At 42.4% G+C, this 27,873-nt stretch overlaps 2 protein-coding genes across 3 annotated transcripts; one reads left to right on the top strand and one right to left on the bottom strand.

Moving 5' to 3' along the window:
* Positions 1–828: 828 nt before the first annotated feature.
* On the bottom strand, positions 829–20,220 carry LOC111610998. Of its 2 annotated transcripts, none has more exons than XM_023346425.1 (20): positions 19,946–20,220; positions 13,431–13,511; positions 12,188–12,284; positions 11,885–11,997; positions 11,574–11,800; positions 11,045–11,148; positions 10,829–10,959; positions 10,352–10,578; positions 10,205–10,266; positions 10,007–10,110; positions 8,720–8,937; positions 8,539–8,633; positions 8,356–8,468; positions 7,108–7,340; positions 6,958–7,022; positions 6,453–6,553; positions 5,620–5,849; positions 5,458–5,516; positions 2,828–4,152; positions 829–1,349 (listed from the first exon to the last, which is right to left on the bottom strand). In XM_023346425.1, the coding sequence occupies exons 1-20, from the start codon at positions 20,142–20,144 to the stop codon at positions 1,327–1,329; spliced, it is 3,807 nt and encodes a 1,268-aa protein (XP_023202193.1). In that variant the 5' UTR covers positions 20,145–20,220; the 3' UTR covers positions 829–1,326. The 2 variants fall into 2 exon arrangements, with proteins under 2 accessions (XP_023202193.1, XP_023202194.1); XM_023346426.1 differs by having other exon boundaries at positions 10,844–10,959.
* A 17-nt stretch (positions 20,221–20,237) lies between these two features.
* Positions 20,238–27,842, top strand: LOC102224779 (zinc finger protein 329-like). Its single transcript, XM_023346427.1, has 9 exons — positions 20,238–20,494; positions 21,160–21,231; positions 21,322–21,442; positions 23,010–23,179; positions 23,780–24,035; positions 24,330–24,460; positions 24,537–24,772; positions 25,291–25,358; positions 26,462–27,842. The coding sequence occupies exons 1-9, from the start codon at positions 20,308–20,310 to the stop codon at positions 27,729–27,731; spliced, it is 2,511 nt and encodes an 836-aa protein (XP_023202195.1). The 5' UTR covers positions 20,238–20,307; the 3' UTR covers positions 27,732–27,842.
* Positions 27,843–27,873: the final 31 nt, after the last annotated feature.

The following is a 27,873-nucleotide window of genomic DNA, read 5'->3' as shown; positions in this document are numbered from 1 at the left end:
CTGAGCAGTTTCAATACCAAAACATATTTTACATTCAATATCTTCTGATTAGTTTTCAACTCCTTTGGTTTTAACAAACTAAAACATTTTCAGATGAATATGATTTATATGCTTCTAAAAATGTGATCTAATATAAAAAAAACTACTGATTAATTTTAATCATGTCATGATCATTATATCTAAGGAAAATGTTCTACTGATTAAATTATGTGTTGATTAAACTGAGTCTAAATCAAACCTAAACTGATGTCGACTCAAAACAATCAGGATCCGTTTAATATTTAAACATAATTAAACTATTTCCAACACTTTCTGCTTGATTAAAACTCAAAAGGCTTTGGATTTGTTTAATTGAAACAGTGTCTCATATCAAAATAAGATTAATTTATTTCCTTAACAACTCCCCATCTCTCTGTTAATGAGTTTAGTAGAAAAACCTTTATTTTCTTATTGTCTGTCCAGTGCAGGCCTCTGATTGGCCGATCAGGCCCTCCTGATGACTCCTTCACCCAAACGCTCCCATCCGCAGAAATGCAAGTTGGCTCCAAGAAGTGGCTCTGGACACATTTTAGATAAATTTCAACTCTGATGACAATATTTTAAATATACACACATATATAACGTGTGATAACTGAGAATGTAATTGTGAATAATTGTGCCGTCACTTTTGCCACTTCTTGTGGTGCAGGAAAATATTCAACCACATGAAAAATCACACAGTATGGCAGAAATACAATAATTAAAAACTAAAAAAGTTTTATTTAAAATATTAACATAAAGAGCATTTCAAATACAATTCAAAACAAAAAACTCTCTTCATCATCTGGGTACTTAAATAAAAAAGTCACGGTTTTCAGAAATTCCCTTAAAAATATAAAATCTTTATGAAACTCAAAAAAATCACATGCAGAAATTTCTTCTGAAACCGTTTTGTCACTTTTTCTGAAGAAACGTCCCAAGAGTGAGGAACGAGGAGCAAAACCAAACTCTGGACGTTGGTCAGGAGCAGCAGGAAAATCTTCTTCAAACATCAACAAATAAATCAGATGCAACAGAAACACGAAGGACCAAGGAGAACACGCTTCCTTCTTTACTCAGCCCGCCGGACCGGACCACAACTCACACAACTCACCTGAGCAGCTGCTTTTCTGATATTCAGTACCTGGAAATTGCTGCAGGAACCCAGCAGCTGAACAACGTCAACATGAGTTGATATTCAGACGTTGCTGTTACAGTTTTAATGGTTTTAATGGTTTTAATGGTTTTCCTGAGGGGACGCAGGTTTCTTCTGCAGACGCCGTCCAGGTTCTGGTCTTGGGCTTCAGGTTACGTCTGCTCAGGAGCGCCCCCTGCAGACAGATTTACAGCAGACTTTAAATGTTGTTCCATATTCTGACTGTTTGAAACGGGTTTAAATGTGGCTTTAAAATCGTAATTAAGTATTTTCAGGGTTTAACTCTGTTCCTCAGTTATTTCCTACCAAATTAGAAAATAACAAATTGACTTAGAATGTAAGTAGTTTAATATCATTTCACTGTTTAAGCTTCAAAATCATTTCAAACTTGAGTTTATTAATCCAGTTTGTGACGTTTAATCCAGGCTGTTTTCTGATATTTTTCCTGAACTCGTTTTCCGTTTGCTGCTCAACATCTGTGTTTCTTTTTAATGTTTTAAACTTTGCTTTATGACGTTTGGTGTAAATTGTGAAGCATTTGGTTCAACTGCTGTTATTTTAAATGTGCCGTAAACATAAATGTAGACAGCAAACGTTCAGTTTGTGATCCTCAAAACAGAAAAAGTCCAAAAGATTCGCTGAAGTTTTCAGACTTAAAACATTAAAACTTTTTAAACTTGTCGGCTTTTCAGCTTATTCATTTCCAAATGGTATTTAGCTTTTTATCATCTTGTGAAAAATTAGCAGCAACATTGTTTATCTTTAAACTTATCAGAAGAACTGAAAAGCTGCAGAACTTTTTGAATTTGCAGTGAAAATCTTCGTCTTTTTCTGGCTTTTCTCTCAGAGCTTCAGTCAGTTACTATTGACGGAGAATTAGGACCAAACAAGGAAGTTTATTTATTTGTTTGTTTTGTTCTTAAAATGAGCATAAAGTTGTAATTTCATGAGAACTCCACATCAAACTGCGTTAAAATGAGAAACCGGCTTTATGAATAAGAGATGCCTGTCATAAAAAACTAATTAATTATATGATAAAATTAAAATAAGTCCCATTTGCATAATTCATCATGTTTCCTTTTCTGCTGAAAACTTCACTCTGGTTCCTTTGGCTCGTTTTTGTTTCCAGAGATTTCATAATTCATTTTATTTGTTTATTTATTGTGGATATTTTAAATGTCTTCCACCTCCAGTGTTAAATAATGTTAATAATAATTATTAAGCCATTACCACTACATTACTTGAAAATGATCTCAAAACAACAATATTATCGTTTATCGCAATAACTTCAATTTATCATCCAGAAAATCTCTTATTATGATCGTTATATAATGAGGAAATTCTTCATCTTTAAACGACATTAAATGATTATCAGCTGCAGGAGTTTGAAACGATTCTTTAAACGACTGAATCAGTTTGAATAAAGACCCAGAGCAGCTGAGCTGGTCCAGTCAGATCCTATTGACTCCATCTGAGCTTTTTTTCTAATTAAAATATTTTTCTCATCACTGTTCGATTCTCTTCCAGCAACATTGTGTCTTTATTCCGCCAACAGTGAAACCTTTCTGCTAAAATGTTTTTGTTTTCATAAATATTACGACTTCAGTCTCGTGTTTTAAAAGAAAACCTCTGGGTTTCTGGCTTGTGTGTCACCTTTGTGTCGAACCATGTGTCCCTTGAGGCCGGTTTTGGAGAGGAAAGATTTCCCGCAGACCTTGCAGGTGTAGGTTTTCTCGTGAGTCTGGAGGTGGATCTTCAGTGACGCCGTGCAGTCGAAGCGCTGCCGGCAGACTCCGCAGAGGAAGTCCTGGTTGTTCACATGGGTCCACACGTGTCTGATCAGGATTCTCTTCGACTGGTGGACCGTTTGACAGATTTCACACCGATGCAGAGTCTTATGAACGGGATTGGATGGAGGCAAACTGCTGTTTGTGTTTGCAGCTGAAGGCCCGGACGCCTCAGAAGTCCATAAGGACGTTGAGTCTTTATCTCCGTCTCCATCGTCACTATCAACTATCTCCACCGGCTCCATGTTAACTGCTGAACGCTCCACTTCGTTTCCGTCTGCTGTTCTGGTCTTCTGCTGCTCTGGATCCTGACCGAACACCTGAGGCAGTGAAGATGCTTCGTCTCCATCATCATCCTCAATATTAATGATTTCCATCTCCTCTTTCTTGCAGTTCGTCTCTTTGTTTGGTGGATGTTTGGCTTTTTTCCTCTTTGCCGTTTTCCCAGCTCCTGTTTGTCTCTTTGAATCTTTACCAGATGTTTGAGGCAGCAGAGACGTGACTGTAGTGGACTCTGTGTTTTTATCATCTTCATCCTCACTATCAACTATTTCCACCTCTTCGGTCCTGAAGTTTGTCGATCCAGCTGCCGGTTTGACTTCCTTCTTCTTCCCCTTCTCCTTTTGCTTCTTTTCCTTCTTCTTCTTTTCTTTCTTCTTCTTCTTCACCTGATTTTTGCTCGTGTTTTGCTTCATTTCGTTCTCTGGCCTCGCGGGGTGAAAAGTCGACAGGCGGGAAGACTTTATGCTTTCCCGCTCGTCGTAGTCCTCGCTGTCCTCCGTTTCGTCATCATCTACCTGACTGTTCGCCGCCTCGCCTGAATCTTTCTGACCCGTCGGATCCGCGGGTTCAGTCTTCATGTCTTGCTCTGAACTCTGCCCAGACGTCCCCGGCTGCAGAAGAGCGAGAGAGAGCTTGCAAACCAGAGGATTTTTGTAGTAGTTTTCATCCTCGCTGTCGTCCGTCCGCTCGTCGTCTGTCTGGCTGTTTGGCGTTGGGTCGGGATGTTTGTCCGTCTTCTCCACAGGATTACTGTCTGCGCTGCGTTTGGGCTCCAGACCCAAGACTTTGGTGACCTTGACATTATTCTGATCGCCGTCGTCTTCGCTGTCTTCTGTTTCATCATCCTCACTTGACGCTGCTGTGCTGGACTGCCTCTTCAATCTTTTCCTTAGTTTTTTTTCATTTTTGCTGCAGGGCAAACATAAGTTAGCATGGTTAAAGGATGCTTTGCATTAACATGCTACATGTCTGTCAAAATAAACGGCAACAACTTATGAAGGAGGCCCCGCCTGTAAGATACAGTAACAATGTGTAAGTCAGATGGAAATCATCGGTCTGCAGTCGTCCCACAAACGACTCCAGCAACGCAGTGTTTAGCAGGAGCTAATGCTAAAGCGCTACGTTTAATTCAGAAACAACTTATATTTTCTACAATTCCCTTAGATTGTATTTATGTTTATATCTTGTCCTCTAGTATCATTTCTTTTGTTCCTGCATGTTTCTTGTTTGAAAGAGATTAACAAGAGCGAACAGGAAACTGACCTGCTGCGTAACCTACTTCAAAATAAGAGCATGAATATAAAAGTTATCGACTGTTCTTAACAGTCAATAACCAAAACTTCAACACAGGCGTCAAACTTTAATCAACGGAAAGACGACAAAACAGCCAAGTAAATAGCGCTAAGTTATGGCGTTAGCGCTAAGTGCGCTAACAGTTAGCGAAAGCGCTAACTGAAAAACTCCACTATTAGCAGAAGTGAGTCCAACACTGAAAGTTTGCAACTCAGACCTGAAGATGCAGGTTTTGTTCCCATGAACCTTCTGAAAAAATTATTTTTTAAATTATTAAAGGAAAAAAAAATTTTTCTTGAACAAAACTCAGATTTCAAACCAGATCTAAATCTTTTCTACATGTGCGAACGCAAACCACTGGTCAGGAAACACAGCCGCTACGAACCCCAGTGAACCCCGGTGAACCCCGGTGAACCCCGGTGAACCCCAGGGAACTCCGGTGAACCCCAGTGAACCCCAGTGAACTCCGGTGAACCCCAGTGAACCCCGGTGAACTCCGGTGAACCCCAGTGAACCCCGGTGAACCCCGGTGAACTCCGGTGAACCCCAGGGAACTCCGGTGAACCCCAGTGAACCCCAGTGAACCCCGGTGAACCCCAGTGAACCCCGGTGAACTCCGGTGAACCCCAGTGAACTCCGGTGAACCCCAGGGAACTCCGGTGAACCCCAGTGAACCCCGGTGAACTCCGGTGAACCCCAGGGAACTCCGGTGAACCCCAGTGAACCCCAGGGAACTCCGGTGAACCCCAGTGAACCCCGGTGAACTCCGGTGAACCCCAGTGAACCCCAGGGAACTCCGGTGAACCCCGGTGCGGTTTGGTCTCAACCTCTGCAAACAGAACGCTGCATCTTCGCGCTTCGTTTCATTTTTAAATCCCCACAGAGATCCATCTACAGCCTGGAGGAATATTCAGGACTTACCTGGTGGGAGAAACGTCAGAGCGACTCCGTTTCATGCCGGTCTGGACGTTACGTTGCTCCTGGAAGAGTTTGAGACCCGAATGAAGCCGACACCTCCCCACCTGAACACTGAAGCATCTCCATGCGCTGCTGGAGCCTCAGGAAACAGAAAAGGCTTCTGACCTTCAGGCGGACGTAGAGCAGAGAACCGCCGGCTGATCTCAGCGTCCTGCTGATGTCATCAGACGTCAGATTCTGCAGGTTGATGGGCTTCACGTCGCCGCCGTGACCGGTCAGGAAGTCCAGCGCTTCTCCAGCCAGCTGAGGGAAGGTCGTCCGCAACAGGCTGAGGAACTGGGCCTCCTGAAGGGTCCCGGGACACTGGAACTCCAGGACGGGGTATTTCTGCAACACTGGGAGAAATAAAGACTGCTGGTCGCTATGGAGACCTGAACACACTGAGCAAAAACAAAACTGGAGCTATTATCTTCAGACCTAAAGAGGAGCGATCTAGAGTCATAGATCTAGAATTATAGATCAGCTGCAGTTCTTCCAGCTGGGAACTAGAGATCAGGCTGACCTCTGACCTGACCCTTCTGTTCCAAACTGGGTCTTCTCCCAGCTGCAGAACATTTCCAGGACCACAGGACTAAAGAGAAACTCATCCAGGCTTTAGTTTCTCTTTAGTGGCTTTGATTCCTGCAGCTTTCAGCTTCTATGCACCACAAATCTGGAACAAACGTCCAGAAAACTGCAAAACTGCTGAAACAGTGAATGCCTTTAAATCTAGACTACAAACCCAGCTGGTTAGAGCTGCTATGATTACTAATCAATGAAACATTAATCAATAATCTGATGTTTAACAACGAAACCAGACAAAATGTAATATTTCACTTGTTGACTGTTTTTCTATGATTTTGTAATTTTGTGCTTTTATGATTCAAAGCTCTTTGAACTGCCATGTTGCTGAAACCTGCTACATAAATAAATTTGATTGATTGATTGACTATTGAAACCTAGAGGAGAGGCAACGTCTATCATGGGGTCGGCCACGATGCAGATCTTCAGCTCCACCAGGTCGTCTGGGTCAGAGTTCGTCCTGCTGGGTTCCTGAATGCTGACAAAATAAGAGAAAATAGAAAAATTAGTCAGAAATCAAAGAGTTTAACTGAGGATGGAGATTTATTAGGATTTATCAATACGATTCCAATATCACTCCATGTCATCAAACAAATACAGCCACGGCACGGGAACCGAAAACAGAATCTGAAGTACTGAGAACCAGTTCTTATAGAAAACCGGTTCCTATAGAGAACCAGTTCTTCTAGAGAACCAGTTCCTGTAGAGAACCAGTTCTTGTAGAGAACCAGTTCTTGTAGAGAACCAGTTCTTGTAGAGAACCAGTTCTTGTAGAGAACCAGTTCCTGTAGAGAACCAGTTCCTGTAGAGAACCAGTTCCTATAGAGAACCAGTTCTTGTCGATCCCCATCCCCAGGTTGAACCCGGTTGTTCCTGACTCACCTGGCCTGTGGAGTTCTTGGACGAGGATCTTTAGATTCATCGGCTTCTTTCTGAGGAAGATCCTTCTAGAGTTTCAGAAATACGTCAGAATGTGATTAAACGTCTCCGGTTTGTGTCGAGGTAAAGGAATCTGGGTCGCGGTCGACGCACCAGCTGCTGGACGCAGATGACCGAAGCCTCCAGAGAGTCGATGGTCGCCCGGATCTCCTCTGGATTCACGCTGCTCAGGTTCAGCTGCAGCATCTTCTGGCCTTGAAGAGCAAAAACACTGAAGGGCTGATCTGAAGCCAGCTGAGAAAACGTGGATCTGAGGAAGGCCAGCAAGTCCGACTGCGGAAGACCTCGAGGACAGGTCAGCACATGGACCGGAAACTTCTGAAAAACTGAACAAACAAAGAGGAAATCAAAACTCAGATCAGGTTTTACTGAAACTGTTTGCTAATGTAGAGCTGATTCACCAGTTTGGTTATTTACCAGAAGATCAGGAGTTTAAATAAACTACAGTTAACTACTGAGAGGAAACTACTGGAGCTTTTTAACTCTGAGTCAGAAAGTTAAAGTACAAAAAAGAAACTAAAGTATTTCCTTTTCATATGGGATTCCCCAAGGCTCCATGCTTGGTCCTGTCCAGTTCTCACTCTAAAACTGTCTTTGGGATCCATCCTTCATGAGCAAAATGGGTTTTTAGTATTATTTTTATGGAGTGGAAAATCTTTCTTTTCAGATTTTCATTAAACTTTAGGCATATTTTACCTCTGGATGTTTGTTTCTGGGGGAAATCCTGTAAATATTAGTTTAATTCAACAGTTTGTTTGCAGCTCATCACTCTGAGGACAAACAGCGATGATGAGGTGATGCGTTTCCTGTTCCTCCCTGGAATAAATGAGAATCTGTGAAGTTTCTGCCTCTGCATAGATCTTATCTAGCAGTGCTGTTACTGTAGACATTCACTCATGTATCTGATTATTGATCACTTTGGACATTATTTGTTACTGTGTAGTATTTTATTGTAATTTAATTTTTCTGTCTGTGTGAAGCTACATGCTTTGAATTTCTGCTGTTGCACCTTAAATTCTTTTAATTGTTACTATTTTTCAGCCGCTGTGCACCGTGTTTTGCCGCCTGACGGTGGTAATGTTTGTCCTCCATGTGCAGCTGTGACTCGGCTGACGGAAAACAAACCGAACCGTCCAGAGTTCAGCCGAGTCGAGCATCACGACACTGAACTGTGAACCGTCATGTTTTCTAGCTGAGAGCGCGCTGGTGTTTCTGGGTTCTGTTTTCTGTGAAAACTGCCGTGTTGACTGTGGGATTGTTTCTGTTTTTACTTTTACATGAGAGATTTCTGCTTTTCTAAACTGCATCAGCAACAGAAAAGGGCAGAAAAGTCTTAATTACGGAGCTGCGGGCTGAAAGAGGAAGAAAACAAATCCATCTGGGATTCCTCCAGGTAGAAGACTTTCAGGTTGATGTGAGTGTCTTCATACTCTGCTGGGTTGGGGTTCTCATTTCTGGAAGACAGAAAAAGGAGGATTAAAAGACAGAGCTGATCAGATTGTCTGGAAACTGAAAGGTTTTTACCTGTTACTGGGTGTAGCTGGATGTGGGGGTGGATGTTCTCCATCCTGATTATTCTGCCGAGTTTCTTCTGTTCTATCGTCGGGTTTCTCTGGACGCTGAAAGGAAAATGTTTTTAAGTTATCAGGTAATCCGAGGATTTCCTGCTGCGCTGTCAGTGATCGAGTCCGGCCTGCTGCAGTACCTGGAGCCGCAGGTAGAGGGCAGACGTCCCGGCCGCCTTGCGGATCAGCTCAGGTGTGAAGGACGGCAGCTGGAGAGGCAGCAGCTTCCTGTTGCGGTCGCACTTAAAGGACTCAAACAGCGTCAGCTGAGGGAAGGTGGACCTGAGCAGGTTCAGGAAGTCCGCTTCCTTCATGCCACGAGGACACTGCAGTTTATTCTGACAACACTTCCTCCGCACTGAAACGAATAAACAACGTCAGCAGGAACAGAGAAGAAAACGACACACAAACAAATAAAGAGCCTATAAACACATTTAAGACAAGTAATGCACATGTTTGGGGAAAATAGAAACATATTAATGGTTATTTGTGCAAAAAACTCAACTAAAGACACAAAAAAGGCTTCATATTCTAAAATGAAAACACCGGCGACATTTGCAGCAGAGAATGTATAAATAAAAAATCATTTCTCCTGTTTTGTCCAACAGAATCAGTTATTTGCTTTGTGAATATTCATGCACTTAAAACATTAAAAATAATCAAGTATTTTTATGAATTCCAGTGTTTTTCTCAGAAAGTTGGAGAGAAGATGAGAAAAAATAATAATCTAATCGATCTGGGATACAAGCAGCCGAAATGGGTTTTCTCCGTAGGGTGGCTGGGCTCTCCCTTAGAGATAGGGTGAGAAGCTCAGTCATCCGGGAGGGACTCAGAGTAGAGCCGCTGCTCCTTCTCATCGAGAGGAGCCAGTTGAGGTGGCTCGGGCATCTGGTCAGGATGCCTCCTGGACGCCTCCCTGGTGAGGTGTTCCGGGCACGTCCCACCGGGAGGAAGCCCCGGGGAAGACCCAGGACACGCTGGAGGGACTATGTCTCTCGGCTGGCCTGGGAACGCCTCGGGATTCCCCCGGAGGAGCTAGAAGAAGTGGCTGGGGAGAGGGAAGTCTGGGCCTCCCTTCTGAAGCTGCTACCCCCGCGACCCGACCTCGGATAAGCGGAAGAAGATGGATGGATGGATGGATCTGGGATTCCTCCAGATCGATTAGATTGGATCAATTTTAAATCCATTTTTGGTTTAATCATAAAATCTAATCTGTTTTGAGTGATTATTTTATAATATGCTCATCTTTCTATTGGCAGATTATCAAATTCATCAAGAAAAAGACCCTAAAAACCCGTAAAAACTCGTGTTCAACTGGAATCAGAAGCTATGATGCAGTGTTTATGCTAAGCTAATGTAATAATTATTGAACCAGAATAAAAACGAAACGCCTCCAGGATCCTTCGCCTCACTGAGCTTTAATTCACCTTCTGACGTGACGAGTTTGATGCTGGAGTCGTCCAGGATGTGGATCCTGAGGCTGATGTGGGTGTCTGGTTCTTTGAGCTTACGTTTCTTTTCAGACTTTTTTCTGAGGAAAAAACAACATTTAGGAGACTAAACATTGCTTTAAATAATTAAATACAGAAAGCAGAAAATTATTGTAATAAATTATAATAAATCACTTTTTTCTTGGTGCCTCTGCCAGTAGATCTTTCAGGCTGGAGTCGATGTTTCTCTCTACAGACTAAAGAGAAAAACCCATTTTTAGAAACCAGCTTCCTGTTCAGCCATCTTGGACTCCTGAGGAGTTTTGGCGCCAGCTGCAGTACCTTCAGTCGGATGTAGAGGGCAGAGTTCCCAGCAGCGCTGCTGATCTGTTCTGGCGTCAAGGACTTCACTTTCAGAGGCAGCAGTTTCTTGGTGTTGTTGGTGATTAAATACTCAAACGGCGTTCCAGCGGCCAGCTGGGGGAACTTGGACTTCAGCAGCTTCAGGAACTCTGCCTCCTGCATCCCACAGGGACACCGGAGCTTTTTGGACTTGTACTTCTTCAGCACTGAAACAGAGCAATCAGGAACGTTACTCAAGTTGTTTCTAAAATAGAAACCCTCAAAGATCTACTCTGGGTTTAGTGTGTAGCGTCTGATAACCAGAGGCGAGCACCGTTAGCTACAAAGCTAGCTGCGCTAACCAACAGCACTAATCAGAAGCATTATTTCTGCTAAAGCTAATGTGCTGTACCAACATAGCAATTATTGGAAGCTAACGTTACAACGCTGTAGCAACGCAGTAGTTATTAGAATTACTCAGTAAATGTTTACTAGTCTTTGACAGAGCCTCAATTCGGGAGTCCTCTATAACGCGGACTTTGAGAACGATGTCTTCATTATGATGACTCTGGTTTTTAACTGGGTTTTCCTGGAGAGTCTCGTTTCGGCTGCAGAGAAACAGAAAACACAAAAAGTTTAGGATGGAATGAAGACTTAAATGATTCACCGTTTACAGTGTTTGTGTTTTCTCACTTGGTGTCGGGTGCAGTCTGAAGCTCCATGGGCGGAGCGTCTTCATCGTCATCACTGGTCTGCATGGGCTGCTGACCACTTCCTGCTTCCTGCTCAACTGGACACTAAGAGAGAAGGAAGATTTTTAACCTTATGATTGATATCTGTATTTTCACTAAAGCTATGTCTCAACATAGTGGAAGCTAATGCTAAAGGGCTAACCGACATAGTACTTAGTGGAAGCTAATGCTAAAGGGCTAACCAACATAGCACTTAGTAAAAGCTAATGCTAAAAGGCTAACCAGCATAGTACTTAGTGGAAGCTAATGCTAATAGGCTAACCAGCATAGTACTTAGTAGAAGCTAATGCTAAAAGGCTAACCAGCATAGTACTTAGCAGAAGCTAATGCTAAAGGGCTAACCAACATAGTACTTAGCAGAAGCTAACGCTACAGTGATATTCCAACATTATAATTCTAATTTTTCCATCACTCATCAACCTGTTTGTCAATGAAAGTTGAGTTTTCTGCTTTATGGTCGGGTGCAGTACCTTCAGGCGGATGTAGAGGGCAGAGTTCCCCGCTGCTCTGCAGATCTGCTCCGGTGTGAAGGCCTGCACCTCCAGAGGTTGCAGCCTGTTGGTCGGGTCAGTGATGAAGGACTCAAAGGGAGTGCTGGGGGCCAGCACAGGGAAGGTGGACCTCAGCAGCTTCAAGAAGTCGGCTTCCTGCTGGCCTGAGCGACACTGCAGCTCGTGAACCGGGTACTGATCATCCACTGGAGGGGAAACGGCAGCCATGTTCCACTCAGAACAGAGCAATCAGCCCAGAAACAGAACCTGAGGAAGACGAGCATCCCTACCTTGGTCTGAGACCTCCTGGATGGTCCAGTCGGTCAGGATGCAGATCTTAAGATCCATGTAGTTTTCCAGGTTTCTGATGTGAGAGGCGGCCATGTTGATTCCATCAGTCAACCTGAGCAAAGGACACACAGTTAATAAAACCTGGACAGACTCAGACTGCTGGCACCATCTGAAGGTTTTGAGCAGCACGTTGCTGGAGAGTTGTCTTTTTAGACCCAAATAAATTACAAAGACGATTTTAAAGTCAAAGTTAAACTAATAAAGACGAACTGTTATCATCAGAGGAAGATTTGACCTCTAACCTCGAGGCTTCGTCAGAACCTGGCCTGTCGATGTGTTGGTCCTCCGTGAGGCCCCCGGTGTAGGAGACGATCTTCAGGGTCTGAGGATTCTCCGACTCTGGACACAAATCAGCCAAATAATAATTACAGAAGTTAACATCTGTAATATGATTATCATGTTTAATAAAACGTGGTGTTCCACAGGGCTCTAGTCCAGGGCTTCTGTTTTTATAGTTCTTATTGATCATTGGATAATTATCATTACAAAAATAAATGTGTTAACAAGTGAGTTCATGAATAAAAAAAGTTACTGAATTAGGAACATTTTAAATAAATTAAAAAACAAACAAATAAAAGTTTAATTTAAATAGGAAACGTAAGAAAAAAAACAAAAAATATAAATAAATAGAATAAAAATGAGTTTCGGGTTGCCTTTAAAGGATTAAACTAAAAAGAAAAGTTTTAAACACAAAAACAAAATATGAATAAATTAAACATAAATTTAAAATACAAAAAGTCCAAATTAATTTTTATATTTTGAAAAACAGAAATAAAAAGTTAAACATAAACAAGAAAAGTCAAAATATATTTGTACAAATATAAATGAAATTAAAATTAGTTTAAAAATATGTATAAAATACTTTCCAGGTTATATTTAAATGATGAAACTAAAAAGAAAATTTTTATTTAAAAAAATACAAATAAAACTTTTCAGACTTTATTAAAAAAAACACATATTGTTTAAATCAGCAGAACGAACAAAACTTTCTGCAAACTGCAGCTTAAATAACTGAATATTAACTTAAATAACTTCATAAAGAATACAGATATTTATTCTCTGAATAATTTCCAGAACAGAATTAAATAAAAATAACGAGTTGTGTTTTTATGCAACCAGTTTCAATCATTATGTTGGAAAATATTAAATATTCTGCATATTTTTTCACAAAAATCAACATCCTATAGCCAAAAGTTTTATTCAAGTTTAATGTTTATCTTTATTTGAAAATTTAAAAGTAGGAAATAAAATTGTAGCTCTTTAAAACTAAAAAACAATTTATTATTTTTATTACAAGTTTGCTTTTTAAAGGTTTTTGCTCCAGTTTTATTTAACTGAACTAAAGGCAAAAATCTCTCATTAAACAGTAAAGTTAAACCAAAACACCTGAGTTAATTACAATATTTGTGTCTTAAATTATATTTTAAATTGTTTACATATCTTTGTTTATAAATTAAAATCTATCTGTCTTTGATGAAGTCGTACTTATTTCACACGTCTGTCCGGCGTCGTCCCGCCAGCCGTCGCCTCCATCAGCGCCGCACAGAGAGAACAGCATCTGGTCGTCTGGATCAAACAGGAATAATCAATATTATCATTATTATTACTGAACACAGAACCAGGTCTACACATAAAGCTTAATCAATAAATACAACATAATCCAGGAAACATGAAATGGGATCTGGGATGGAAACAGAAGAACAAGTTTTATTAGAATGTAGTAAATATTCAGAGGAACGTCGACATTTATAGAGGAAAAAGGATTTTATATAATAAATCTGTTAGGAAATGAATCAAAATCCATCAGAAATCAATTAATTAGATTTTTAAAAAATACTAGGTTATTTAATTCTATTTAAAAGTATGTATCTACAGTGCAGCTTGAAAGTTAATAATAAGTTTCCTACAGAAAACTTATAATAATCATGTGAAATTAACATCCAAACCTCAAACTGTAAAGCAGACCTTCCAAATAAAGGACACAGAAAAAAAATTACATGTTTTCATTATTTATTCAACAAAAGTATTTTATCTGTCAAAAATCTGCCAAGTGAAAAAGTATGAGACCTTTTTCAGTTACATCTTGTAGCAGCTTAGTTACTTCAACTAAACGTCTTCTGTAACCACAGAGTGTCTCACATTTGCTTTTTGGGATTTTTGTCCTCTCCTCCTTGCAGAACTCTGCCAGTCGAGTGAGACTGGAGGAACATCTGGCATGTAGAGTTTGTTGATAGTCCTGGGAATTGATGGTTCCCTGTTTCATATGGAGGTCCAGGTCCGGAGGCAGAAAATCAGGCCCAGACTTTCACATTTCCACCACCAGGCTTCACTGTTGGGAGGCGGTTCTTCTCTTTAAATGCAGTGTTTACTTTTCTCCAAACATGGCGCCTGTGATTGTGGTCAAATAATTACATTTTGGACTCATCCGTCCAGAGAATGGACTTCCAGAAAGCCTCTGGTTTGTCCAAGTGGCAAAGTTTAAACGGGCGGCTTTGTTCTTTCTTGAGAGCAGAGGCTTCCTTCTAGCAACTCTCCCATGAATGTCAAGTCTATTGATATTTCGCCTGATTGTAGACGCATGTACATTTATCCCAGACGCTGACAGAGAGGTCAGTCACTCTGGAGGTGATGCGTGGGTTGACCTTTAGCTGCATTATTATTTTTCTGGTGCTTCTTTGTGAGTTTTGACGGCCGTCCACTTCTGGGCAGAGTGATGTGATGCCTCCATTTGTAAATGATTAGTCTCACAGTGGATGGATGAAGCAGGAAAGTTTTGGTCTAATAGTTTTCCCCAGACTGATGGGCTGTCACCACCTTCCTCCTGATGTCCTCAGATGTCTCCTTTCCTCTCGGCATTGTTGATCTGGTCTTTATGCTTTGACACAACACTGGTTTGGTTGGTTTCCTCTCCCTTTAAAAGTTTCTTCTGACTGGAAGTGAACCTCAAAACTTTTCCCAAGGATGTCTCATTTGATTGGTCTCCACGTGTGTTTCACCTGAGTCTTTTACCTGATTGTCTTTACCAGTGCAGCTGTGGTTCATTTACTTTTGCAGACGCTCTGATTCCATGTTTCATTTAATCTGCTTGCAATTCACACATTTCCATCAAAACAAGCAAATGGAGTCGATGAACATATAGTCCATGGGCCAGACCATGTTTCAGTCCATTTCAGGGTGGCAAAGTCTATTTTGAAAAGATACACGTCTGTAGTTAATATTGTGGTATGATAGCGCTTCCAAAATGGTGGCTGAGTCATAGTTATCAGCTGGTGAAGTAAACAATCCCTTTGGAAAACAATCTGCTTTTTGAGACTGAAGTATGTCTGGTTTAGGCTCATGGTGTGGGCATGTGTCAGAGGTCTGTGTTAGAATTGTAAATAATATATATATATACAGTAAATGGTCATCCTTATCTAAAAAGACTGTGGCATTCTTTCTGTGTTTCTCTGTAACTTGAGTTGTGTGACAAATGTCTGCAGGAAGCTGATAAGCTGGCCAAACTGGAAGCCGATACCAGCCACTCTGGGACCAAAACTGAGAGAAAAACACCCCAGGTTAAAGGTCAAAGCTTGTGACCCAGAGACACAGGAGCTGCGTTTGAGACCTCACCTGCACAAAGACAGGATTCCACTGTATTGAAAAGATTTATGAGTGTGTCAGCAGCCGGGTTTTGGTTTGCCCCTTCTTCCAGGAGTTGCTAACTAATGTAACCAGAGCTCCCTAATCCTAATCAAAGGTAGAGTAGGAAGAGAGGTTATAATGTTTGGTATCATCTTAAAGGGGACAGACACTCTTGGCTTTCATTTAACCAGGTTTTGAGTCTCTGACCAACACAGAGGCCACTAGAGCCCGTTAAACCAAAAATAATACACATTTTTCCACACCTTTTGACCAAACTAGTATTAAGGAAGAATAATTTAAAATTAACTTTGGACAAAACGTTTGGCTCTCTCTTCCTTACTTCCGGGTCCTCTCAGCGGGCGGCGTGCAGCGAGCAGGGAAAACAACAACACTGCGCGTTGACGTCACAGAATCACAGAGTTTAATCCCATACAAAGCAACGCATGAATCAATCAACAAAGCTGCAGAGGTACAGAGATATGCATTGTTTACCTTATACAAACAAAGACAGACAAGACAAAGACAGACAAAAAACAAAACAAAGACGCGTCTTTGGAGAGAGCCGATGGAAAAAAGCAAAATAGTGGCAGCTCTCTGAATTTTTAGTGCTGTGCACGAAGTCTTATACTGAAGGTGTGTCTTTGTTTTTTAATATATGCACTTAAGGTGTTCCTCTAGTTGACCAACTGGAAGCTACCTTGAACACTCAGAGAAACTTGGAACTCCCCCTAATTTACGGCAAAGATCAAAGGGCCATCTGGTCTCTGGTAAAACAAAAGAGCGAACAGCTGCGCGCCGACCCCCCGTGGCTCCACGGTCATTCCGGGCACAGAAAAACCTGAGACAAGACTTCACACCATCCCAGATGCTGGCCTCCGATCTGCTGTGAACAGAACAGGCCTCTCTCCCCCAAGCTCCATTTATTGCCCTGCAGGAAATGCTAATTTTATGGCCTCGTGTGCTCTGGCCGCACAGCGGGAGGCCCCATTGAGAGATCTGCATTTTGCCCCTGTTTGTCTGAATGCTTGCTCATCTGGCCCAATCCCGAATGCTCAACACAAACCTGTTCAAAATAAGAGTGTTGAATATACCTTTTACACATGCCGTAAGATTAACTGTATTAAGCACTAAAAATAATCATTTTCCCTCAACACTAGATACATTTCCTTTATCCCAGTGGTTTCCAGGGACACAAGAGTTAACAAATAGAATACTCAACAGACTCTAAGGAGTCAGAAAATGTATGATATGCCTGTACTGTCTGTCTGTGGGCTCAAGTATCATTCTTGTGGTCCGTCCAGCAGATTAAAAACAAAAATATTTTTGTTGTTGAGCTCATATGTCGATTTATTCAATAATTTAGCAGCAAAAATTGTTCTAAAAATGAAAATGTGAATGTATTTTGATTAAAATGTTTATTACAAGACATTCTCTCTTGAAGGCAGACGCTTTTTTCCTCTGCTCCCCTCCCAACCTGCTTGCTCTGTTTTTCCACTGCATTTTCTATTTTTCTATATTTTTGGAGCCTTTTCTTGCACATCCCCTGAATCTACAAATTATGGATCTGGTCAACCGCTCTCTCAGTGCAATTTATTAAATTTTCTTGAGGAGAAGTCTGGGCACAGGAGAGTCCTCTTGTCATGTGGGGACAAACCCGGTGGTATTCAGCCTGGATTTATTCATAATATCAGGATTTCTACTGTTTGGAGCTTGTGGATTCCTGGCTTATTGACAAATCTGTGACGGATTTGGCCGAACTAGCGAACACTCAGACTGTTGGTTGGACAGAGACGCAAGTTGGATGTGAGTCTTTCTGAGACTCACAGCCCAGCTGAGGACTCAAAACTCACTAATGGGATGGAATCGATCTGGGAGAAGTTTCTAGTTTAGGTTCAGTGGAACGACCAAACTAATTTGGATAATTGGGAACTGAGATGCATCAGAGAGATTTTAGGGAAGATTGAAATTTTAAAGACATGTAAACATAAAGCTCCTTCCCTCCTCCTGTTATCCATGCAGCTGTGGAGCTGAACGCTCCCAAGGACATGCCTCGATAACAACATCTTATCGGAGTTCTGCCGGGAGGCTGAGCAACGTGGTTGTCATGGCAATATAAATGCAACACACAAACACACACACACTCCTTGATGTCAGTGCCTCCACCCATGTCTTTGTTTTGTCTGAATGTTGAGTGTGCCTAATGTGTTTTTTCCTCTTGTTTATTTTTTATTACTTGTTATAAACTGTGGAGTACTTACTATTTAGACCAATGTTAAACTTCTTAGATTATTTTTTAGATTATTATGCAGAGAGACTCCTATTATTGCAACCCAGAAAAGGAATTAGAACGAAAAAATTCTTCCAGAACAGAAATTTTTTTTGTTTTTTGTTATTATTATTTAGAAACTGTGGAGTAATTGTTACATTTGAAAATTTAGAGCATACTTAGAAAGTTCAGATAATACTTACTTATACGTAATATACTTATTCAGAACCCAGAACAGAGATTAGAACAAACTTAGAATCCAGAAAAACTACCTTAGCAACTACTTTTTAGACTCCTGTTCTTCCAACCCAGAAAAGGAATTAGACCAGAGGATACTCACTTATCTACCAACCATGAACAAGAGTATCTAGTTTATATTGTTGGGTAAATTGTATTACTAGTATTATCAAATATTCGTTGTATCATGTAGCCTTATAGTTACATTTAGATAATGTTTACTTATATGCTTTTTCTCTTTTACTCTTAGTATAAGTAATGTTTCTGTGTGTTAAATAACTTTGATTCCTTCCTGTGACCTCCTTGAGAAAGAGAGCAGTGAAGCCTGTGAGATAGCGGAGACAACTCTTCTAGCAGAGTTTATTGCCCAGCAATAAATTCTGCTCTCCTGTGTGATATACAACGTGTCCTACTCGACGCCGTGTCTGGTACTCGACTGGAGCAAGAAGGATCTAGAGTGTAGATAACATGTGTCTAGATAGTGAATGTCATTAGCGCTGCAACCATGTGATGCCCCGCTGTTGGGTAAATTGTATTACTAGTATTATCAAATATTCGTTGTATTATGTAGCCTTGTAGTTACATTTAGATAATGTTTACTTATATGCTTTTATTCTTTTACTCTTAGTATAAGTAATGTTTCTGTGTGTTAAATAGCTCTGATTCCTTCTTAAAGCCTCCTTGGGAGAGAGAGGTGACAGATATTCTCAGCAGGACTCCCTGGGAGATGGAGGTGTTAGTTGCTCCCAGCAGAGTTTATCAGTCCTGCAATAAACTCTGCTCTGTACTTCTTTGTGCTACAAAGCCGTTGCTTTGAAGCTATACAACGTGTCCTATTCGACGCTGTGCCTGGAGCAAGAAGGATCTAGAGTGTAGATAACATGTGTTTAGTTAGTGATTGTCATTTAGCACTGCAACTAAAATGCTTTGTCCCCACCCCTTAAGAGTTGCAGTGCTCTCTGTGATAGGGACTCTGAAAGCAATAAAATAGAGGAGCAGGCATATGTGTTTTCAGAGCGGTAGGAGATTTGTAACTGAAAGCACATCTCTGTCCGTTCTCCTCGCGAGAAACAAAGAATCTAACTCTCTTGTCTTTCCTGTGTTTGTTTAATGTGTCCTTAATAGGTATTTAGACCTGACAATATACTCTAGATCAACATTAATAGACTATTTTTCTTATTTTGCTCTTTCCTTTGGTTTGTTATTTTGTTTGCATTTCCTGTAAAGCACTTTGTATTGCTTTGTTGCTGAAGAAATAAAATTACCAACCTACCTTACAGACCCTGCAATTAACTCAATGAAATAATAATCTAGTCCCACCACTATGTGTTTTATAAAAATGCTTTGAACTGCCCCCAAATTAACATTTTGTAATCTGGGACAAAAAAAACTAAACAAAACAGAATTTTAACAATAAAAAGAAGAAAATTTAAAACAACATGATTGTTTTTTTCCTGCAGAACGATAGATAGATAGATAGATAGATAGATAGATAGATAGATAGATAGATAGATAGATAGATAGATAGATAGATAGATAGATAGATAGATAGATAGATAGATAATTTACCCACAGGTTCCGCTAGGAGTCGCTGTTTAACACCAATTGACTGTCTTTGTTTTGAACCGTTATTCCTGGAGCGCTGATATATTTAAAATGTTTCAATTGTATTTTTACAAAAGTACTACAGTAAGTTTACGTTATATTTTTGTAGAAATTAAACAGAAAATCCTTTACAGCGTCACTGCAGCTGAAAACGCGGAGATTCTCGCTGCTTCTGGCTTAATGTTGGGAAAGTTTGGCTGAATTTCAGGAACTAAATCCAATATTTCTGCGGAACCTGGTTGACAACGATGCGTCCAGGCAGATAACCGACCTGTGGGCTCCTCTTTAACCCGAGGCTGGAACAGCTCCAGTTGGCTCTTCAGGCGGTCTATCTCTTGCCTCAAGCCCGAAACCTCCGCTTCGTACAGGACAAAAGTCACCTCCACGTCCGCCAGGATCTCCGAGGCGGCCGTGCTCAGCTTCCCCGAGATGGCGCCCGTCAGGCGGCTTTTGGACGCGTTGTAATCCATGCTGACGGTAAAACTAGCTACCTCGGAACAAACTGGCGCGGATGCTCCGCCGGAAGTTACACGAGCTGAAGCGAAGAGAGGGAATCGGTTAACCCGGAAGTGAACGATTCAGCCCACATAGCAGAGGATGTTTCCGCGGAGCTCCGTCTGAGGGCGAGTAATCATGAATATAAGTGACCTGAGAGGGATAATCACGGAGCGGCTGGGCTCGGCGACCAGAGAGGTGCTGGCGGCGGTGGAGCGGACCGTGGCCGGCTACGAGCAGGAGGCGACGGGCTTCAGGCGGGAGATCGACCGCCAGAGGAGGCAGCTGGAGCTGCTGCAGCCGCAGGTCAGGCTGACCAGAGGGGGTGAGTGGCGGCCAGGAGGCGGGAGGTCCAGGTTAAAGATAAATAAGAGGATTTTTAGATTTATCAGGTGTGTCCTTAAGATTTGGAAACATGGGGCCCTGAGCCCTAACGGGGGTGAAAGGTGAAAGTGTTTTGTTTCTGTTTTATGCCTTTGTAGTAGGTGTGATTATTACTGAACAATAAGCAATAAATCAATTAAAACAAACTCAATAATTTCCATTTCAATTATATAAACGTCAAATTTGATTAATTGATAAAATGGACTACTTATTCCTTTTAGCCCCAGTTTAACGTTCTTAATAGCTTGTATTTACAGTCTTGGGATTAACATGTCATATACAGAGTTAGTTGAAATTCTGACTTAATTTCTGTTTTCAGTTAGTTGGGGAAAAAAAACTTAAATTTACTTGTTTATGAAAATGAAAGTTTAACAGTTTTCCAACCCCTGAAGTTTCTTCAGATGTATTTAAGGAGTGCCATCAAAATAAACTAGTATAATTTAGAAAAGATTTGCTCTCATTAAGAATAACAGGTTCTGTAGTCTGTCCATCTGTTTCTGTTTAATTTTCAAGTTTTGCTTCCATAAATTATTTTCTCTGTTTTTAGCCTCATTTTGTGAAGATTGTCAGATGTTGACCAGATTTTGTTTGTTTCTGCCTGAAAAGCCAACGAGCCGATCCCAGATCTGCAGAGCCAGGAGGAGGAAGGAGGTGAGGAAGAGGAGCAGCAGCCCAGCGGTAGGACTCAGCTGGAACCAGAACCAGAACCAGGCTGGAGTTACTGGATCATGTCAGAGATCAGAACTCTGCTGCTGCTGTTGTGTTCAGGTGAGGCGGCTGAGAGTCACAGTCGACCTGGGAACGTTTCTGATGAAGGGGCGGAGCCAACGACGACCTTCACGCTGAACCAGGAAGACGTGAAGGACAGACATTATGGGAAACCACCAAGGTAACTGGTTTTAATGGGCTTCATGTTTGAGACTATAATAACTCTACTTTATCTCTTGTAAAAAAGAGGATAATTTAACGTTAACTTTGGACAAAGCGTTTGGCTCTTTCCTCTTTTAATTTTCCCGGGATCCTCGGCGAGTGACGTTCTCCGCTAGTGACGCTCTCAGTGGGCGACGTGCAGCGACAAGGAAACCACAACAAAGCGTGTTGACGTCACAGATCACAGAGTTTAATCTCATACAAAGCAATGAACAACAAAGCTGCAGAGGAACAGAGATATGCATTTTCTCATAAAAATAAAGACAGACAAGGGGAAGACAGACAAAACACAAAACAAAGACAAACAAAAAGGCAAAAAATAGTGGCCGCTCTCTCTGGATTTTTAGCGCTGACCCGAAATTTTATACTGAGTGGGTGTTTCTTCAATTTAATTTATGCAGTCAAGGCGTTCCTCCTGTTGACCAACTGGAAACTCCCTTAGGCACTCAGAGAAACTTGGAACCTCCCTGATTTACGGCAAAGATAGGAGGGCCGTCTGGTTTTTGTCTGAGTAAAAGGGCGGACCACTTAGTGCTAATCCCTGTCTGATACGGGCGGATCCCTGGCGCCGAAAAGTCCTGGGATGAGATTTCGCAGATACCTCTGAAGTCTCTTCCCCCAAACTCCCTTACTTCTGCCCCATCGGAATGCTAATTTTATGGCTCTGTGTGACAGCGGGGGGCCCCTGCTTGTCTGAATGCCTGCTATTCGGCCCCATCCCGTATCTCAGACAAAACCTGTTCCAAATAAGAGTATTGAATATAACTTTTACACATGTCGTAAGATTAACTGTATTAAGCACTAAAAATAATCATTTTTCCTTAACACTCTGCATCAACCAGAGCCGTCTCCTTATGGTTTAGTGTTTCTGTGCTAAATCTTTATTTTAACATAATCCTCATGTTCTCTGTTTTTAGTTTTAGCACAGAAAGGCCTCCTGGCCCAGAGCCTCCATGTTTAGCTGTTTATATTTCCAGGACATTTAAATAAATATCTCTGCTACGAAGCTGAGCTCTTTCATTTTCTACTAGAAAGTCCTGCATGTTAACATTTACTGGAGGATTAGTTAATTACTGCCATATTATATTATTATATATTATAATAAATTATAAAAAACAATACATTATTGTTTTTTTAACAATTATTAAAAAACAATAATATATTATTATTGTTTTTAGACCATTTTTCATGTATCTATTGATAAAGTGTTATAATGATGCAAATTCACTGCCTACAATAAACTAGAAGAAAACTGAATACACAGGAACTGGACGATATTTTAAATATAAACCACAAAACCTGAAATAAAATCGATTCTGACGTCTGTAAAAAATATTGTCCTTCAAAAAATATAAAAATGTGTCAGAATGTAAGTTACTGAATTCATTCTTAGTGATGAATTGATTATTGCGACAGATGAACTCGTAGGAAGTTCTCCTGTGTTCAGATAAACTCATTTCCAGTGTCGGTTTCCTGTTTCTCCAGCTGGAAGTTTTTCCTGACAGCAGAAAACATTTTTATTCCAGGAAGCGACTCAACGCGTCTAAACTCTACAGTCTGAGAGGGACGATCACGGAGCTGCTGAGGCGGGCGACCCGAGACGTGCTGGCGGCGGTGGACGGGGCCGAGGCGGCGCCGGCGCCGGGCTGCAGGCGGGAGAACGACGGCCAGAGGAGGCAGCCGGAGCTGCAGCCAGGTCAGTGGACTGGAGCCAAACCAGTCACAGCTGGTGGGTTTACTGGTTCAGAGCAGCTGGGATTCTGATCATCACTGAGCCGTAACTAGTTACATTTACTCATTTTTACTGAACTTTATGGCTCTTTAAGGAAAATCTCTGGATATTCAACCTGCTGCTCTGCAAAAACACCAAATCTTACCAAGTATTTTGTTTAGTTTTTACTGCAAATATCTTTAAATATGACAAAACTAACTTCAATTTTACTTTTCAGCAAGAAATAAGAACTTGTTGTAAATTAATTATTTCATAATATTAACAAAATATCCAAGTTGACTGATGATATGGGAAAAATATCTTGAAATAATTTGCCAGTGGGAGATTTTTTTTTTTTAAAGTAGTTATTGACATAAATAAGCTTCTATATTTTTATTATAAGAAAACGTCCAGATCATTTTATATTTTGGTCCATCTGATGATGTCATTTTTAAAGGACGTTTGGATCAGTTACAGTTACTTCAGTCGACTTTTAAAAAAAAACACTTTTTACTTTGACTTGAGTAAAAACGTGTTGAAGTTTTTCTCCTGAGTTCTCGTGTCTCCGCCTCCTGCTGCGCCCAGATGGGCCGACCCAGGAAGTGGAGGTCGTCGTGGAGGAAGAGGAGCAGCAGCTCACAGGGAGGACTCACCTGGAAACTGGTTCACACAGAACCAGAACCAGAACCAGAACCTGCAGCCAATCAGACGAACTGCTGGGTTCGGGTGTGGAGTGTGAGCCGCTGAACGATGAAGACGATGGTGGTGATGAAGAGCCAGTAAACGCCTCCAGGCTGAAACAAGAAGACCTGACGGACCCGGACTACCAGATCCCTTCAAGGTAACAGAACCAGAACCGGGCCGGTCCAACAAAACAGCAACAACTGGTCAAATACCGAGTCTGTAATAAAAGCAAAGACTCTTATTGATCGATGATGTCATAACGTTTCCCCGCCTCCTCGATCTGATTGGTCGTTTCTGACAGACGTTTTTATTTCTGATGTTTGTAGAAGATAAAAAATATTTCCTCAGATTATCTGTCGCATATTAAAGTGTCCAAAAGTTTAACCTGCCTCTAGCTTTGACCTCTGAACCCTCCGGCCAATCAGAGCTCACTGCTGTCCTCCCTTTGCAGGTCGGCTCAGGTCAGAGGTCATCCTGGAGGCCGGCGGCCCGGCAGACCTCGACTCAGCGTCTCAGCGGACCACCTGGCGCTACGGGTCCGGATCCTGGAGGATTCCCGGACCAGAGTCCTGTCCAAGGCCGGTGAGAGCCCAGAACCAGCTCTGCTGTCTCCCAGTGCATGCTGGGAGCTCTGCTGACTAAGCTGTGCTGCTGTCAGTGTTTCAGCGCAGCGCGGTTCTGGACCTGCAGTGCCCCCGCGGGCTGTCGGAGCCGGGCTTCCTGGAGCTGCTGCGCTCACGCTGCCCCCTGCTGGCGGCCGGACGGCCCTTCGACGTCTTCATCGCCGCCAAGAACCGGCGGCTGCAGCCGCTGGCGGCGCGGAGCCTGACGCCGGAGCAGATCTGCTGCGGCCACCGCTCAGGCGGGAACCCGACGCTCTACATCCGGCTTAAGGTCCGAGCAGAACCGACCCGGTCCAAACAGCGCCCACTGGCTTCCCTCTTTAATACGACTTTATTCTCATTATTTATAACTTTATTCTCATTATTTATAACTTTATTCTCATTATTTGTAACTTTATTTTCATTAATACGACTTTAGTCTCGTAACTTTGGGACTTTATTCTGGCAATATGAGTTTTTGTATTATTATAATTATTCTGGCAATATTACAATCTTATTCTCATAACTGTTTTCTTAGTCTGGCCTTAATACTCCATCATACTTTTCACTCATTCAGCTCCATGTTTTAGTTTCCCTTAAAAAACAAACTGAATGTTAAGTTTACGATACGTCGGCCGATTTTCATCATTTTTAAACAAATAGATTTTACTCTGATAAGTAAATCTGGGCCGATAAGTGAGGGAGGAAACTGACTGTTTACCTAAATTGTTTAACTTTAAAATAAGAAAAAGTTCAGTTTGATTCAGGGAAACGTGAAGCTTCATTTAGTTTGTGAACATTTTCTTTCAGGAAAGCGAGGAGCCATCTTCAGCCGACGCTGCGGCGATGAAGAGAGATAAAACTGACCTTCATTCCTGGTAAACGACTGATATCAGCTTCCAGGTCAAAGTTCAGTCAGAGGCAGCATGCTCCGTTTGTTTCAGTGGAACCAGATTTGATTTGTCTACTCATAACTACACTGTAAAAAAAACACAGATTATTTTATCTAGTTTTTATCTGAACGATTCCCTGAAAGCTTCTGTCAGACAAAGAAATTAGATTTCTGTCGGTATTAAGAACCGACCCAGTGATGCCAAACAGAACCGAGCTGCTTGCTCGCAGTAACTGGTTGGAAATTAAACGTCCAGTTCATCCAGACGCTACAGGTCAGTAATGCTGCATTAATATCTGACCAGTTTGAATGTGGGGAAATCGTAACAATGAGAAACTTTCTGAAGCTGCATTAGCTGTGATAGTTTCATCACTGCAGGAACTCTTGGAAAGTGGAAAACAGAACAACTTTTCAGCTTCCTGTTAAAGCTAAAAGCTAACTTCCTCTTGAGGCCGAGTTTCTTTTACACTTCGGCTTCCTGAAGACGGATTCCATCTATAGTTCCACATGTGGGAATATAAATGTTCCCCATATGGAAATGTCTGCAGTCTGAGTGGTGATTGTTGCTTTTTTCTGACTTTTACATCATTAATGTGAAACGCGAGTCATAATTCTGCACCAGAAGAAGCCGGACACGTCACCAAACGGTGTCCGCTCCCACTGCCGCCACCAGAACTCCCACTTCCCATCAAGCGAATCCAGTGAAAATATTCCAGGTCTTACACTGATTAATACCAATAACATCATCATTTCAAAAATAATTATTCACCAACAGGCAGCATAACTGGCACATTTTCTGAAAACCGACATCAGCAGCCTTAAAACAGCAGCTGCAGCTGCAGCTCTGGCAGCCTGGAGGCAGCTGTGCTGAAATACCAGCCTGCAGATGAAACTTAGCTGTATAATCTGGTTTCAGCCGCCATGAATTGAGCTCAACCTGCTGCAAATGTCTCACCTTTTCCAGACTTCATGCCATCCTGAAGAGTGATTGCAATCATTCCTCTGTGTTGGAGCAGAGATGCATCCAGCTGTGTAGCAGTGGGCAGCCCTGCATTTCAAATATTTTTGTTTTTGTTGTTTCCTCTGCAGCCCTGTGGACAGTAGTGAGGAAGCCGACCCAGGCCTTGATGCTGAAGATGACACCTGGAGCCCTGACCCTGAACCCCAGACCGCCAAAAGGTCGAGGAAACGGAAGGAGAAAAGGGCGACGCAGTTGACCTTGGAGAGCAAGAGGTCGTGTAAGGTGTGCGGCGCCTGGTACAGGCAGCTGGGCAGTTTGATCAGCCACGTCTGGAACCACGCAGGCGACCCGCAGGGCGTCTGCGGCGCCTGCGGAGAGAAGTTTGAGTCTGCAGACGAGCTAAAGGAGCATCTTCGAAACCACCAGAAGGTCCACAGCTGCCGGCACTGCGGCAAGACGTTCGTCTCCGTCCAGAGCCTCAACCTCCACGAGGCCAAGCACACCGGAGAGAGTCGGTTCAAATGCGGCGTCTGCAGTAAAACCTTCACCAACATGGCCTCCCTGAACTACCACCAATGGCTGCATGTGGAGGACAAGCCACACAAGTGTGACGTCTGCCTCAAGACATTTGGCTTGGAATCGCACCTCATATCCCACAAAAAGCTGCACACGGTCAAGGAAAAGCACGTCTGCGACGTCTGCAACAGGTCGTTCCGCCTTCGCCGCGCCATGACCCAGCACCGCCTGACCCACTCCGACGACAAGCAGTACGCCTGCGACGTCTGCGGGAAGCGCTTCAAGCTCGAGGGTTCGCTGAAGGTCCACGCCAAGACGCACACGGAGAGGGACCGGACGTTCCTGTGCCACGTCTGCTGCCGGACGTTCCTGTGGAAGGGAACGCTGATGGCTCACCTGAAGACCCACAGCAGCGTCCGGCCGTTCGTCTGCGCCGTCTGCACCAAGGGCTTCTGGTTCAAGTGCGACCTGAAGAAGCACATGAGGATCCATTCCGACGAGGCGCCGTACGAGTGCTCCGAGTGCGGCCGGCGCTTCAAGCAGAAGGCCAACCTGGACAGCCACATCAAGATCCACCTGGGCATCAAGAGGTTCGTGTGCCCCGAGTGTGGGAAGGAATGCTCCCGACGGGAACACCTGAAGGTCCACATGAGGACCCACAACGGAGACAAACCCTACAAGTGCAGCGTCTGCGACAGGGCCTTCACCCAGAGCCACTGTCTGAAAACACACATGAAGAGCCACCCGACGGAGGGAAACCTGGACCTGGACCTGGATCCGGATCCGACCCAGACTCAAGAGATGGACGAAAACCCGGCTCTGGACCCGTCTCAGAGCCATGAGATGGAAGAAAACCCGGTTCTGGATCCATCAGAAACCTGAACTCAGGGACAGACTGATACCTTAAATTCATGAATTCATACCAACCAGACTTTTAACATGTGATAATTAACTTGTAATGACAAATTAAAAATAAAACAGTTAATGACTGGAGAGCTTTCCCAGTTCCTTCTGCTGCCCTGCA

This window comes from Xiphophorus maculatus, chromosome 14, assembly GCF_002775205.1.
Source record: "Xiphophorus maculatus strain JP 163 A chromosome 14, X_maculatus-5.0-male, whole genome shotgun sequence".
Lineage (NCBI taxonomy): Eukaryota > Metazoa > Chordata > Actinopteri > Cyprinodontiformes > Poeciliidae > Xiphophorus > Xiphophorus maculatus.
The sequence above is the reverse complement of the archived record's forward strand: the minus strand, read 5'-3'. Positions and strand labels throughout refer to the sequence as shown.